General features: G+C 40.1%; 1 protein-coding gene across 1 annotated transcript in view; it reads left to right on the top strand.

Annotated features, from left to right (window-relative positions):
- CALCR (calcitonin receptor) overlaps positions 1–17002 on the top strand; it is a 157179-nt gene that overhangs the window by 81574 nt on the left and 58603 nt on the right. Inside the window, exons 2-3 of the mRNA XM_059469578.1 lie at positions 4628–4715; positions 14822–14975. Coding sequence (XP_059325561.1) covers positions 4668–4715; positions 14822–14975 — 202 coding nt within the window. The 5' untranslated portion in view covers positions 4628–4667. The remainder of the gene's footprint in view (positions 1–4627; positions 4716–14821; positions 14976–17002) is intronic.

Here is a 17002-nt window from a genome sequence, read left to right as displayed (position 1 = left end):
TCCTTCCTTCCGACACTTCCTTCCTTCTTTCCTTCCTTCCTTCCTTCCTTCCTTCCTTCCTTCCTTCCTTCCTTCCTTCCTTCCTTCCTTCCTTCCTTCCGACACTTCCTTCCGACACTTCCTTCCTTCCGACACTTCCTTCCGACACTTCCTTCCTTCCTTCCTTCCTTCCGACACTTCCGACACTTCCTTCCGACACTTCCTTCCTTCCTTCCTTCCTTCCTTCCTTCCTTCCTTCCTTCCTTCCTTCCTTCCGACACTTCCTTCCGACACTTCCTTCCGACACTTCCTTCCGACACTTCCTTCCGACACTTCCTTCCGACACTTCCTTCCTTCCTTCCTTCCTTCCTTCCTTCCTTCCTTCCTTCCTTCCTTCCTTCCTTCCTTCCGACACTTCCTTCCGACACTTCCTTCCGACACTTCCTTCCGACACTTCCTTCCGACATTTCCTTCCTTCCTTCCTTCCTTCCTTCCTTCCTTCCTTCCTTCCTTCCGACACTTCCTTCCGACACTTCCTTCCGACACTTCCTTCCTTCCGACACTTCCTTCCGACACTTCCTTCCGACACTTCCTTCCGACACTTCTGACACTTCCTTCATTCCGACACTTCCTTCCTTCCTTCCTTCCGACACTTCCTTCCGACACTTCCTTCCGACACTTCCTTCCTTCCAACACTTCCTTCCGACACTTCCTTCCTTCCGACACTTCCTTCCTTCCGACACTTCCTTCCTTCCTAACATGGCTCTCAGAACTGTTGCTCTACTGCCTTCTTTTAAATCTTCCCCTTACACCCTTCCTTCTGACTAAATCTGACATCCCTTGTGGGCCTTGTGCAAATGGCTGTGCAGGGAGGGCTGTCCCATTTTCTGGATAACCCAATGCTAATTGTAATTGAAGACCTGTTTAGCACAGCACTATACCTGTAGACATCTGGACAGAGACAAAAGAGATGTTATCACTGAGTAGGATGCTGTGTTCATCCTCAGATAAGTTTCAGCTGTAATTTCAAGGTGTCTGTGGTATTACTATTACAGCTGAAGCAGGAGGAATACCTTAGCACACAATGAGCTACATAAATGCTACTTTTGCAAAGAAAGAAAGAAAAATATTCTAGTTTCAATAACAGTCAGGAATGTCATATGGAATTATTGTAAGCAACAGGGACTGAAGAATTAATACAATCATATAAAAGTACTGGGCTTTAGCAGTGTGCTTATGATTAATCCCTAGATCTGGATATTCTAAAATTGAAATGCGTGCAGCATGTTATACTAACATAACACTGAGTATGCACATTGTTGGACTTAGGGAAAAAGGCTAAATATTATAGGAGCAGGAATCAGCATAGCACCTAAAACCTGCTTGGGAACTTCAGCAAGGGAAACAAATTTTGATGTAATTTTATACTGTATAACATTGCCATAATAAATAAGCTATGGTGATCCCAAGAAATATCAGTACATTATTTATAATTTCTGATTATGATAATAAGCATCTTCTCAGGAAAAACTCATGCATACCTTAAAACATCTGAAACACCTGTTCTTAAAACAGCTTGAAATATTGTTTCTCCATCTGTAACTGTAAAAAAGAAAATAAATTTAAAACCTCATTTAAATAGATTTTAAAATTGTGCAGCTGAAAACTAATTTCCTGACCTCTTCATAGCGTGGCCCTGTGGTGTGGCTGTGGAGTTAGCACAAGTCAGGCGGTCCTGAGCAGCCAGGAGAAGGCATGGGGAGCCTCCTGTGGGTACTGCCATGGAAGCCCATGTGTGCTTGAGTTGGTGTGAGCACACACTGGGGAGCAGACTCGTTTCTGGTTCCACCCTCTGTTCCTGACAGCACAGCTCCAGAGCTGTCCAGCCCTCCTCTAGCTGTAGGCACGCTGCCCATGGGTTGTAGCGTCCATGTGAAAAGGTGATCGCTCTAACACAAAAGACCAAAACCAGCAGGCACTTGAGCATGCTGCTTTGCACATCCCAGCTTGTCTCACCTGAACCTGGATCTCTGGAGATGGGGTCGGAGCCATGGATGTGTTGGTTTGTTCCTCTGTCTGGAGGCTGACAGGGTCCATCTCCTGGGGTTCCTCTTGTGAATCTTTCTGCCTCCCTGTTGTTTCTGCCCTGCCCATTGACCAGCACTTTATATTTGCATGTATCTTTTCATTTCAATTAGATCATCGTCCTTGATCCAGTACTGATGCCAGCCTGTGTGCTGTAGTGTTATGGGCCAGTCTTAAAGTAGAAAAAAATTTTTCTTTGTCAGGACCTTTATAGTTTTTATAGTTAAAATATTGTTGTTCAACTATTCTTGAAATTTTTGCCAGATGAAAAGATTTCTGTGAAAAAGACAAAAAAAAAAGGTGCTGGACTTTATCTGGTATGTCAACCATTCCTGTGGTTACAGCTGGCTAAAACGAAAATGACTGGAAATAAATAGACTAGCTGAGATTAAGTATGGGAAATAGTTCTTACTCATTTACTCATATGTAATATTATATGATGCAGTCATTTTAATTAACACAAGGGAAAAGATTTACCTGCATCTACAGCTGTAACCCAGCCTGGTGCTGCAGGCACTCTTGGCACAAAGTACAGGAAAAGCAGCCATATAGCAGGTAAATTCAGCCAATTTTGATACTGTGACCTTATGCTTGCTAGGTCACAGTATTGTGTTAATCTCTGTGGCATTGGTAGGAACTGTTGTGCATTTTAAAGCTGTTGACAGTTTTTAAGACAAAGTGCTCCCTTTTGATACAAAATCCCTACAGATGCAGCAGAAGTGATGATGCTAACAAGAACAGAAGCACCCACTAGACTGGCTTTACACCATGCTGCAGAACACTTTGCAGTACAGTGTGTAACTGGATGAACACCACGCTCGTGCTCGTACTCACTGTACAGCTGTCCAAGAGACACTGTTTATATGTTCTTCATTAATCTTTATTTTCAGTCTGAACCAATACAGAATGCAGGGAAGAGCATGGAAAATATGCAGACAATTCCAGGCATTTTTCTCTGATCTAGACGTCCAGGTTTTGCTTCAATTGAGTTGTCTACCATGAATAACCAAATGCAAGTTTGTGGCCCACAGTGTAACTGCATATTATTTCTGGATCATTTGCATCTTGCATTACTTCTGTCTCAGCAGCATAGTTCTGGGAAGATTCACACAGTAATAAGACTACTTCCTATTAGAGAGAAACCCTCTGAGCCCTCTTTGCCATCACTTTATGTTTTATGTAATCGCAGTGATACATGACTGCAACATGTGCTGCATATGACTGGATCACATGTGCTACATTGAAGTGGAAGTGCCACACCTTTATTACATTTTGACCTTACATATTTCTGCTTTAGATGAGGACAATGTTTCATTTCCTCTCTGAAAATGGATGCCCTTCCAGACCATTTAAAGATGAGAAAAGCTCTTGCAATGCTGTTGCTGAGACAAATGTTACACTAGTCATTGTATTATTCACTGCATGTCAACTAGACTAAGCATCCCAGTCCCTGTGTCTTTTTCTCATTAAAGTCATGGGTTTCAAATGTGTAGGGTGTTCACAGGATTGTTTGTCCAGGTAGAAAATACCTAACTCATAGTTTTAAAGCTGTCTGAATAATGAAGGTGTGTGAGCACTCACAGTGTTACTGTGACAGAAGGTGATCACAGCCACATGTCCTATGCTACTCAGCACACACACCACGAGTGGTCTGTGACACATCAGAAAGCACAATGTGCTTTGACAAAAGCTGCATTTCTCATTTAATACAGAACTTACATTTTTGTAAAATTTAAAATGATATGTTAATGCAGAGAGCTTTGCTTGCTTGAACTCCCACAACTGTGAAGCAATAAGATTATACCTGGTGGTCCCTGGATACTTTTTCCAGATAGGCCGGAAGAGTGTTGATGGTAGGAAGAACCGAGAAAACCAAAAAGCTGCTAAGGCAGTTCCCTTCAAATCTGTGGAGTCGTGTCTGTGCTGTGCCTCCCCAGCACTCTGTGCTGAAGCAGTCCTGCCTGATGGCCTGAGGCTGGCACTGCTGTGTGTCTGTCACAGCCCAGCCACCCAGCTGCAGCACGGAGCGCGCAATCCCACCCTGCTGCTCCCAGGTTCTCTTTTCCTGCCCACGCCTTGTTCACCTGGCTAGAGATTGCTCAAACTCTGGCTTTCCCTAGCCCCACAAACATGGATTCTGAGCTGCTGTTACACTTATTTGCAAACTGGATCTTTCTGGGTTTTGCAAGTCAGGTTTAAAATATCCAGATTGTTCATTGGTCTGCAGCTCTATCTTAGGTTAGAAGCAGCTGAAAAAGGACAACCAAGGTAGCCTCATCTGGCAAAGACACAGAGTTTAACCTGGGTCTGCTACTGGAGACCCAGTAACATGGAGATGTACCCCACACCATCTGTACTCACCACCAGAGATCCACAAAGGAGACTAAATTTAAAGTGAACCAACATTCAATTAGACCAAACTTGAGCACATGTAAGGCTGGGGGTGCTCCAAAAACCACACACACAGAGTCTAGATTAATTCTAAAAATGTGCTCATACACAAAGACAAGGAATTTATCGGAAAAGTCCAATAATGCTTTTATTTTTGTTGTTTAATTCCCAGAAGGGTCATCTACAAAGTGTCTCTCGAAGAAGACTCCACAATGAAAAAAACAACCCAGTGTTGCTTCTTACTCATCATCCTTCTAACTGTAAGTACAAGAAAAGTGAACTGCTCATGACAACTGCTGTATTTAAACTTGTAGTGATGTTGACAAAAATGAGTACCAAGTTATACTTGTTGTACTACACAGGTGAAGGAAGAGTTTCCTTACTAATATATTTCAAAAGAAGATTAATAAGATTATCTAATAAAAGTTTGAACTTGAAAACATTGTTTCTTGGTGAGACAGAATTGCAAGTCTGAAGAGGGTTGTGCATATGACTTTTTCATTTCTGTGTTTTACAGGCTACAATATATCATGGGAATATGTGTGTTTGAAAACTGCCCTTAGTGTTGTTCTTGAGACAAGCTGACTTAAGTAGCAATGCATTTTCACTGTTTGTAGCTGATCTGATATTAGGAAGGCAGCCAAAATGAAAAATAATCTTATAAATCTGTTTATCAGTTCAAATGCTGTTTTCAACTGTTTTGAATCAGCATTACATTTATTTAAATGTATGCAACATTGTTGAGTAATTGTGGTTCTAAAAATATAGTGCCTGACTAAATGCTTCTCACATAAATTGAATCCTTTTGCTGAACTGTACATGTGAAACCTCAAATTACTATTGATCATCAGAAAATCATAGACATTACAGGCAGTCAGAATTAAGAATAGTGCCCAGAGCCTAAGTTACATATGTCTGAATGCTGTTACTGGGAACAAGCACCTCACTACCCTGGTGTGGTATGAGTAATTTGCATGATGCCTGCCACCTTAGTCCCCACCTAACTCTAGATCTGCGCTCCCAAATAAGACTTTTCTTCTTCTTCTTCTTCTTCTTCTTCTTCTTCTTCTTCTTCTTCTTCTTCTTCTTCTTCTTCTTCTTCTTCTTCTTCTTCTTCTTCTTCTTCTTCTTCTTCTTCTTCTTGTGTTTTCTTGGTTAGGTCCTCTTGCCTCTCTGCCTCTCATCTTCTTCATTAACATCTGAATGTGAAATATTTCTGTGCAACTCCTCATCAAATACTGTGTTGTAGAAGCAAAAGAAACTCATATGCTCTAGAAAATATGTCAGAGCGTATAAGCAACTGCCCTACCTGGTTCACTTATTGGGTTGTACCTCTCCTCCCAGCCTAGTCCACAATGCTGTTTGCCACTTAAATTCATATAGACAAAAAAGGAAAGGAAAGTAGAGAACAGTAAGAGAATGATGGATAGAAGGAGGTTAAAAGAAAGCAATTAAATGAGATCATGGAGAATCCAGGAGAACAGCAAAGAACACATTACTTAGTAAAATACTGAATTCATGGTTCAGGATTAGGACCCTCCATCAAAGAAGAGCTGAAGAGATGGAGAAATAATTGAAGAGAGTTAATACCTTTTTGCTAACTTTGTCCCAAAAGAATTTGTCCATAATTAGTTAATGATTTGAGGAATCATCTCCATGTGTGAGAGAAGTCTTCTATTCTGAGGTACACTAGAGTATTCTGGCATATGTGACCATTTGGGTTGGCAGTTCTACCTGTCCTACAAGGGTGCATGTGACAATGCACTGGCTATGAAATCACCCATGGTCAGAAATGTCTGTAACAAAGTTCCTGAGAGAGACCAGCTTTCTTCTGGCTTGAATCCCATCTGATCTGCATCGCTTGATAGGGGTCTTGACAAACAATTCTTCCTATAAAACGCCAATGCCAAATGAAGAAATAGATCCAGCTTATTTTGGTCCCAGTCAAGTGACAGGACTGTAAATATTCTGATAACTAAAATTGTCAACAACACTTGTGAGCACTTGAGGTGCTTTGACCTACAGCATGGGTTTGTAGGTCAGCCCTGGAGGATTGATCCTTGCCCTGTTGTCCCCAGATCTTTTAAATCTCTCACCCATGACAGCATGTGTGCAATGTTAGCACTCCAGGGGGAGGAATTCTTTTAAAAACTCTTCAGTGAGATCTGCATCTGCATTAATTTTAAATATCTTTGCACCAAAGAGCACTTCATATTCTCACCTCAATGGATAACTTAACTTACATTTTCAAGCTTCCAATCTCTGAGTGCGCCTCCCTTCCCACTGCAGTGGGCATACTGTGCTCTACTTTGACATCTCTTAGGTTAATTTCCCTTTTGGTAGGGAAGAAGCCACAGTCACAGAAGTAGACCATGAACAAGCTTTTCTTTCCATCATGAAACTTATCCAGAAACTGCTGTGAGATCAAATATGAAAAATATTTTCCCTCATTCATTTTTCCGAAAACTTCCCCATCTGCAGATGGTAGAAGCAGTTCATTTTTTGCATTTTATTTATGGTTTGTAATGAATAAAGGGTGTCTCTCTTTCAAAAAGGCTCTGTTGGTTCCCAATCTGTTGGTTCTTCAAATCATTCCTTTTTTCCAAGAACTGTGAGACATATCAGCCACTATCTGTAATTAATAATACAGTAAATACAGTAACTAAGATGATTTGTGACATAGACAGGAGTGATCTCTCATCCTCAGCTCTACCCACCCCACAAGACACCCTCTAGATCTCCCTTCTTTGATGACTTTCATGGTTTTCTGTTATCCTATCATTTGTGACCTGAACTCCCAGTTGATCACTGTGAGCTGTTGCAAAGCAACACAACCTTTTGAGATCCTTGTTTTCTCCTCTGTGCTGTTTGCCCCACTGTAGGTTCTGGTGTTTCCCCTGTGGTGGTCTCCCCTATTGAGTAGGGGAGACTTCTACCTGAAATCTCTTTTCTTAGTGTAGCTGTGATTCCCTAACACAATCTCAGAGCTGGAGCACACCCTGCCCTCTATACAGTTAGTGCTTTGCAGAAGACTCCCCAGATTCTTCTCGTATCTCTCCTTCAATATTCTCTCACAGACAAAAAATTGCTTACTTGGTTTCACAGACACTTCCTTTCCATCATCTCTTTTAGACTTGTCACTTAGGGCTTTTGGTACCTTCTGATAGAAACCATCTCTTAATGTGTGTAATTTTTTACACAGAATTGATAGCAATTCCGTGTACAGCAGATCCATAATAACCCATATTTGCCAAAGAAACCTGAAGCGTCAGTTGTTCCAAAACCTAATTTAGAAGTACAAGCAATTCCTTATTGTTTTCCTCTTTGATGTATTCCCTTGCTTTTGGATGCCCGATAATGCATCACCGTATGGTCTTCTACTATAAAAATGAGAAAATTTAATTGTTCTATAAGAATTGTTCAATTCTTATAATTGTTTATGTTATAGTTCACTTTAGACTGATGCTCTCTAGTTTTTTGCAATTGTTAAGAGCCAAAGAATGTGACTGAGATTTGTTTCTTCAAGTACATAAGCCCTGGAATGCTGGAGCAATTAGTTCATGTCCTCAGTGCACATTTCTCTTCACAAGAAAAATGGAGCATCAGCACAGTGTGCCCAGGAGCATCAAACTTCTGAGAATGAGGAAGAAGAAGAAGGTTTGGGTCTCTTTCCTGTGTGACCAATCAATTTTTCAGGATATTGATGGAAGAGATTTCTATTTTCTGCCTTATTTTCTCAAGTAAGAACTGTGCCTACAAATGGCCCTGGAAATGAGGATTGATGAAGTAGTTTTTCCCACATACTCCAATTTTGCGTCCTGAGCCAACCACAACATGCAGAGTAAGGACTAAATGGATGCTGCAGCTGAAGGCCACACTATTTTCAATTAGGCCCACTAGACCTAATTGAAAATATTCTATTCTAAAATAAATTCATTTAGGCAAAAAGCAAATTGTGCACATTCACTGAGTCCAAATCTGTTAAGTTGTTACCAAGCCTCAGTCACAAATGTATGCAGAGTCTGATACTTCTTTCCAACACCTGAAATACTCATGAATGATTCCTGTCCACAAAACATTGAAAATTAATTATATGAAAACCTAAATGTAATTTTTGGTAACTGCATAAACTGGTGTATTTTGGAATTCAGTGGTGGGGTATGTTCAAGTCTCCAGAACCATTAGTCAAGCACTTGCCACCATGATGGGGGAGCTGCCCATGGTGCCTCTGTTTGATCCTCACAGCTGGGAGTGCAACACGCACTGGTGGAGTGGTGTGACCACAAACTCCACTGGGCTCCTGCTCCTGCTCAGCTCAGTGGCTCTCAGTGGCTCCCATGTCTGTGCAGGTACTGTGAGAACAATCCTTTTCCTGCTTAGACAGCATCTCTTCCAGCATCTGGTCCAGAGCAGATCTCCCGTGGGCTGGAAGAGCTGCTGAAGATCTGTCACAGCCTCCTTTGTCTCTCTTCTTCTGAGCCCTCTTCTCAGGCAGCCCAGAGTCTTCCCCAGCCTTGGATGGTGAGATCCCCCTGGGTCTCATCACCTTAGACCATGCCTTTGGAAGCTGCTGTTTTGCATGCACACCTCCCTGTGTAAATATTTATGGGTTGCTTCATGCTGTATGTGCACTCAGAAGTTCAGGATCTGTTCTCACACAAGGGAAGCTCTGGAAAGCAAACTGCTGATATATTAAAGTGGTAAGAATTAGTGTGAGAATTTGGGAGACAAGCTGCTCATATTTTCCCAAGAAATAGGAATGCTGCATTCTGTTCTATTCACCCAGTTTCAGGGATGATCAGGACATTTTGACTATCTTTTCTTTTTTTAAAAACAAGGCTGTTGCTATGCAGCTGATTGCAGTAAAGAGGCCTCTCACAAGAGGATAATCAAGGCTGCAAGAAGATATCCATGAAGTATTCTGGATTAGCCCACAGTTTTTATCAGGCTAAAATGAAAGTAAAGCTTCTTCTATAAACAAATCTTGTAGAAATGGAAAAGAACTGTAAGATCTGTGACTTGCTTTTCACTACAACAGCCTTGTCTTCATCAACAGCACCTGATAATCTCATGCTTGTTTAAACAGCTGCCAAATTCTACCACGTTAGTCATATGGGATCTCACTGAGATAATTACCATCCTGCTCCAACAGCGATAGAGTATGGGAAAATTCTAACATTCAGTGATTAAGTAAAACATGTCATGTTGTAGTGTTTCCCCAAAGAAATTGCCTGCTGCTTCCTAGCACACTTCTGATGGATAGAAATGATTATGTTTACTGAACATCATATGCTAATAACCTTCCTAAGGTATCACAGTTGTTTTCTTATCTGTCCCAATGCTAGCAGTTGTGAAAAGTAGTTCAAACATAATCAAAATATGAGAGGGGCTCTGCAACTCATCTAAATCATGCTGAGCTCCTCCTCTAAAATGTGATGTATTGAAGAACAGGAGTTTAGTGATCCACAAGGAGATGACTGCACACAGCAGTTTTAAAAGAATAATACCAAATGAATGATTGAGCTGTTGAAATCAATAAAAAACAGTTAGAGCACCCAGAATTTCTGCTAGCCTCAGCTCACCAATAATTCTTGCTAAATTATTATATTTAGTGGAAGTGGGGGGGGGGAAAGACAGCTTCAAATGCCTTCTTTTCCTGAATGTCATATACAGTTATTGTTAGTGTCCTGCAAGCTCCTTGATGGCAGAAGAAAAATATTTGGGGATGCTTGTTCATCGTGTCCAATATTTTATGGGGAAGCAAAAATGAAATACTTTTATGCTCACTTTATCTGGATTCTCCCTTGCAGAAACAGGCACAGCCTGGCACATGTTCACAGCAGTTACTCTTACAGAAACCAGGGCATTGTTTGTTCATTCCTGTATAGTTTAATAATGAAGCCAAATTGCTTTATGGGAATCTTTTATTCATTCCAGGTATAAAGTGAACTTCAGCATTCCCAGCAGCCTGTTATTTCTCTTTGTAATGATAATTCACTCTCTTATGTCAGTCATTTGTCACGTGGTGGCTTGGTGGTCGTATGTATGACGTCATTTACTTGGACTTTTAGGAGTGACATCATATGTACGGCTGCTAAACTGCTGCATGGGACATCACTTAAACTGTTTTCTTCTGAAGAATTCAGTGCATTTTTAAGCAATGATCACATTGATTATTGTGAATTATTTATTTCTCCTTAATAAAGAATGTTTATAAATGAATGAGGCATTCCTTTATTGTATTAACATCATCTATATTTCCATCTGAAGTATCTGATGAATGGATGGGAAGGCTTTTTAATGCGCATTAATGAACTATGAACACTTAAAAATTGTTCCATATTTTATAGGTTAAATATTTGTAGGTAGTGGTCAGGCAAAGATTAATTGACCTTGGTTTTTTGTCTACAAATGTGTCTTTTAAGTCTTCATTTCTAAAATACATTGACATCACAATGAAAACATAGTAGAAGAGGTGAGTCGAAATAGTGAATTCCATGAGAGCTGATACACACTGATACACAGATATTCATGGGACATTCTCAACCTCTCCCATTAACACAATGGGAATATAAATTTTCTCTCCCAGGTAACCATAGCAAAGCTCCTGCTATTTCTGAAAAGAGAATAATGACCCAGAGATGTCTTCCTGCCCCATTTGCCTTTTTCTGACTACTACAGTAAGGAGTGAGGGAGACTAAAACAAGTAATAACATCTGGCATCACAAACTGCATCAAAATTCTTGTCTGACTGCAGGTATATAAAGGCTGGATCATCAGGCCACTGGACTGACTTTGTGAGGTCAGGGTGGTGGACATGGGATTAAATTCTGAGTGGTGGACATGGGATTCTCTTCTGGATGGTAAAAACCCCTGTATTTGAAGCAGGGATATGAACTTCTCCACCTCCAGCAAGCCACAAAATTTAATTAATCTGCTGAAGAGGTAATCTGATTTATATGGAGAAGAAAATTGTGTTCAAGCTTCCAAGGCCAGCTTTTCATATCTAGGCAAACAAAAATGAGGAATAGCAATCAAAGGAAAGAGTAGATTTAAAGGGCATATCAGATGACATACCTATGTATAACCCCTTAATTTGATTTCCCACACAAACTATTCAATTACATAAAAAGTGCCCAGAAAGATTTTTGGGCAATTACCTTTGAAGATCTGAGTCATTGTGTTTGGTAGAAAGAAAAAGAAAAAGGAGAAAAAAAAAGAATAAAAATAATTTTAGAGACTCTATTGGTTTAGGGCAAATTTGGGAGAAACATCCAAAGGGGACCCCTCCAGAGAGCAAACCCACACGGCCCTTCCCCTCAACCAGTTCGGTAAGGATTCCTCAGAGGAAAGTGGAAAGAACCTGTTTATTTAACAGGCAAAGCACCCCCCAGCACACAAAATGAACAATACCAGATGACAAAACTCATTCACTGCTCTGAAGAGATGACAAATTCAGAAAGTCTCCCCGGTGGGTGGTCGCTCTGTTATCAATCCCTCCAGCACTGGGAAAGGCTGCAGAGTGGGCCCCAGCACTCTGCAAAGTGCTCTCGGTGTTTCCCTGGGTCCCGGTCTGGAGCGGGTCCAAATGGTTCCAAGAAAAGGGAAAGAAAAACAGTCCAGGGAAAGCTCAGACTGCCTCAGCCAGCTAAACTAACTAACTGACTAAAAAGCAAAAGGAGTGTGGTGTTTTGCCCCATCCATGCCCAGACAACACAGTCCAGCCGAACATGGAGGAATGAGGGAGGCTGGTACCAAAAACTGTGCTTCTCCTCCCCACCTTTGCTGTCAGAGCCAGTCTTGAAGGCACAGAATATAATATCCAGCATAAACTGAGAAGAGAATTGGGATACGAGGATCATAAAGTAACCCTAGAACAGAGACCATAATAAATCTAGTGTTATTATTCCAACTTTTATCCAAACTTGCTTTCATTTTACTGGAGGCCATTAAGTGATTTCCACTGATGAGTTTTAGTGACACAACTCATCCACATTTTTATCTGTCTGAGTGAATTGCTGGCCTAAATGTGGGCAGTAGAAATTTCACTGGCAACTTCAGCTGCTCCACAATTGCCTTGTGCAGGGGCAGTAGAAATGGGCCTCCTGGTTATATGGCTGAACACTCCTACATAATTTTGTACACAATGCAAGACATATAATCCATCCACCATCACAGGTACTCTCTACCTCCAAGGATCAGAATATCCTCATTAAACTGTACCCAACTGTGCCAACTTCTTCAGGAATTACACACTGCAAGTAACAAAACTATAAGAGTACTGTGACTTCAGTGTCTAAATTGTGTTTCACCCCTCAAAACCATCATCCCACACATGGATGTGTTCCCAAACTGGCCCAGAATTGCAAAGAAATTATCAAGAAAGACATTGCCACAGAAGTCCTCCTAGCATCCTGTGATGAAACTGTTATTTCTGTCTTGAGTACAAACGGTTTGGAACTGAGGTATTATTCAAAATAAGAATGGAAAAAATTAATATGCAGTATCTACTTATAACTTCAGAGAAGCACCAGAGCCTGTGTCATGGACATGGACACGAAAGGCTAAGACAAAGCTGAGGCTGTCTGAAGAACCTCATCTGCACTTCCCTGTGCTGGATTTAAGATTTTGCTTGGCTGGTTTTTAAATTATTCTTGAGGACTCCAGCTGCTCCCCTTGGTCTTTTTAAAGCTAAAGGATCTTTTGTTATGTTTGGCTTTGCTTCTGTATTTCCTGTTCTGACTTTCTAGATACTTAATTTTTCATTTGGATGGCCAGATGAAATGTTCCAAATGGCTTCATTGTTCAAATATATCTTGGGGGGAGAGGAAGAGGGTGATGTATGCATACATCTAAAATTTATATAAAATTATCTCTGCCAGAAAATATTTTCATTCTTATTCCTCCTACTTTATTTCAAGCACCCAGTTAAGTACAACATGATTGACTGCCTCCATGTCCTCCAGCTAGCAGGTGTATACAGTTGAAAACATCTCAAAAGAGATGAGATGAGATTATAAAAACATAATTGATTTGATATTAGAGTATAAAAAGATTAAACTTACATGGTGTGGTACAGAAGTACCAGGATAGAAGTAATGGCTTTTTTTTTCAATGGAGTCAAACACTGGTTTTGCCATGTATTTACAAAGGTGATTTAGCATGCAAATAGGGGGGAAAAGTAATGTATTGATGGAATAAAGTTGCCTGTGATGTGACATAAAAAAGGGGCAGCAAAATGTAAGAAATAAACACATATTTGGACTTTCAAATCTGTCATGTTTTAAGTTCAAACAACTACAAATGCATGCCTAAAGATCTCTGTATTAGCATTTGCTGCTAAAAAAGGTCAAGTTTGTGTGTTTATGAGAGTCCTAGATTTTGAAGCAGCCTGCAAATGAATCTGAATGTGTTTGTGATGGCTTTAGTACCATTTAGTATAGGGGAAAACAGAGAGTCATGCTAGGAAAGTGCTACAGCAATGTTGCTTTTGAGTGGGGAAGCAGAGGAACTCATCTTTTACTATCAACTTCAAGCAAAGAAGAGTCACGATCCAGGATTGAGGCAGAACAGAACAAACTAAAGCTCCACACTTTCATTTCCGCTCACAGACCTCGGCTGTACAAGGAGGGGAGGGAAGGAGGGGTGGAGGGATGGATGGATGGATGGATGGATGGATGGATGGATGGATGGATGGATGGATGGATGGATGGATGGATGGATGGATGGAAGTTAAAAGGGCAAAAGAGCATAACTGACCTCTCTAGCTGAGATCTTTGCCTTGCAAAGGCAGTGATCCTTTCCTTTAACAGGAAGGCAGTTCAGAATGGGATAATTCAGAAGATGCCACTATATCAAAGAGGACCTTGCTATTTAGACTATCAAATTTAGGGGGTCTGCTTAGGTACTTAACTAAGAGCTAAAGTCAGGTATTGATGTTTAAACTCTGCCTTCTTTGGCCTTAACTGTTGCAGAAGCTCAAAGCAAAGGTTGTGGCCCTGAAGTATTTTGTCTACACTGTCTAGAGTTAAATCAGCACAAGTGAAGAGAAATACATGGGTTTAACAGAAAATTCTCTCGCAAACACTAAATTAAATGAAAATATTTTGATGATTTTATCAAGTACTTAATGACCGTCTCTTCACCAAGAAAAATGGCTTGGTTAAAATATTAAGTTTTCATGAGGTAAACTAATAAAATTCAGCATTTACTTTGTAAGTAGTACAAGGCCCATCATAATGATAAACATATGTGCAAATAAAAGGCCTTTCAAGAATGAGTAATAGAAATTTCTGGTCCTCACTTTTTGTAAATTTAATCCTCTTTGTTTATCCAGTTGTACTAACGGCTTTTTCTTTCCATACAGAGAATTGTTCCAAGTCTTTCTTCTGCTGTAAATTATACTGATCCTACATTAGAGCCTGTAGTAACTGAAAATTCAGTCATACGGCAGAAGATAATAGATTCGCAGTTCAAATGTTATGAGAGGATGAACAGAGCTCCTCCATACAAGAAAAAAGGTAAAAAGGGTTTTTTAAGATTTTGTATTTTGCCATGTGTGGTTATATAACTATGAAGAAATATTTTCTTCTCTATACAACCCATGGTCTTCCACAGGGTGCAGTTTCCTTTCCACAAGCAGTAATCAAACTCACACTTACTTAGCATCCTCCTAAGGGCAAAGAAAGGAAAAAGGCTGGAAGGAGCCCAGGGAATGAACAGCTTTTCCTTCCTCTGTCACCTACATTTCTGGCTCAGTGCTTTGCTGCTTGAATCTCTCTTGTTCTTGCTTGGGGAATAACATTTTCCTGAACCTCTCAGTAAAGTCATAACTGATTGTGAATCCTAAATATAAATGTTGTTCTGTTTGCTCCACTCAGTGTTTCAATTTTTTGCCATTTCTGTATTGACTGCTGGGTGCTGTGCTCTGTACCAGCAAAAGTTCCACATATTCTATATTCAGCAGCAACAATAGGAAAAAGAGGTTTATAAAACACCGAGACTTATAAAAGAGGTTTTTAAAATATCTTTATTGAATAGAAGGCATACATGAAGATGAATAAAAAGGGAAATGACAAATAATAGTGGTGCTGCGATTACACTTAAAAGAGCATTTCTGTTTGGGACTAAAAGTTCTGGTCACTTTTTTTCGCAGTAGATATGAATGAAGATATGAGGAGCTAGAGAAAAATATATCACAGGAAGTGTGAGACTTCTGCAAACAAACAACAGATACTGAGGACAGTTTAAAGGGAAAATATGCTTTAAAAAATTAAAAAAAAAACAGAAAATGGGGGATTTTTTGTAAGACAAGAATAAATATATTTCTACAGCTCTTATCTTAAAAATTTTACTGGGATATGTAAGACTCAAAAAAGAGTTAGATTTTGACAATGCCTGAAGAATATGACAATGCCTGAAGAAAAGATAACAAACTGCTGATATGATTTGATAATTAAGTGAACAAGTAACATTTGCACATTTAACTTGATAACTGAAAAATATATGTGCATAAAATCTTAGCTAATGAAGAAAAGGTGTGCATAAAAATTTCTTTTCTGAACAAGATCTAATCTGGGGAAAATTCGGTTTTAAATTTGATGCTTTTTATTTTTAATCAACAACTATTTGACTTACAAACAGTTATGGGTGCAAGTTGGAACAATTCACATATCTTTTTACAGCTTTCTTGCTTCAGTTAGAAAGTTTATCTGTGGATAGTTTCAAAAGCTCTAGAAGGAACTAGCTCTTATATGTTAATAACTTGCAGTGGTTATTAGGTGCTTTCTATTACAATTCTTTCAAAAACAGCCATCATTTTAATACTTCCTCAGGCCCAGAGTGAAAAAAAAGCTAAAATGTATCTTCTCATTCTATTTCACTTTAACCTGATGATCCTGGTGATAAATATTTTTTCCCCAACACAAACTGGTTTTGAATGGAAAATGACCAGGAAGTGTAGGGAGGGTTTAATGTGTTTCTTGTATAAATCCACAATGAGTCATGTTACACATTACAGCAAGCAGCCTTGGAGCACAATTTCTGAGGACCATGGCATGCATGGTCCTCGGGGATCAGAAATGAGCTGTGTTCTGCTGTTTTGGGGCTTGCAACATCCCACAGCCTCAACAGCATCACCTTCCCAGAAGGGGCATGCTGAGGAGAGGATCACAGCGTGCCTACCCAGACAACACCAGCAGGCAGAATCTGCCTGCTACCAATCTGTCTTGCACCTGCTTCTCTGCGTTTGTAGTCACATCACCAACCTCTGGTGCTGAACCAGGCAACAGCCTGGCAGTGACCTGTCTCTGCTAATGCTGCTTTTGGCTGGCATGACCCCACAAATGCTTCATAACATACATTTTAAATGCCTGTCAGACCTACTGAGCAGCAAAAGGTGAAATGAAAAGTGGATGTCTCACAGGTCCTTGGGCACCACTAGTGTACAAGCTTACAGCTGACAGAAAGAGATTCAAGAAGAGAAATTTGTAGGATTGGATGCTACACTCAAAGTTCAGCTCAACATGCTCTAAAATGTAACTTTCTG

This window comes from Ammospiza nelsoni, chromosome 1, assembly GCF_027579445.1.
Source record: "Ammospiza nelsoni isolate bAmmNel1 chromosome 1, bAmmNel1.pri, whole genome shotgun sequence".
NCBI classification, from domain to species: Eukaryota; Metazoa; Chordata; class Aves; order Passeriformes; family Passerellidae; genus Ammospiza; species Ammospiza nelsoni.
The sequence above is the reverse complement of the archived record's forward strand: the minus strand, read 5'-3'. Positions and strand labels throughout refer to the sequence as shown.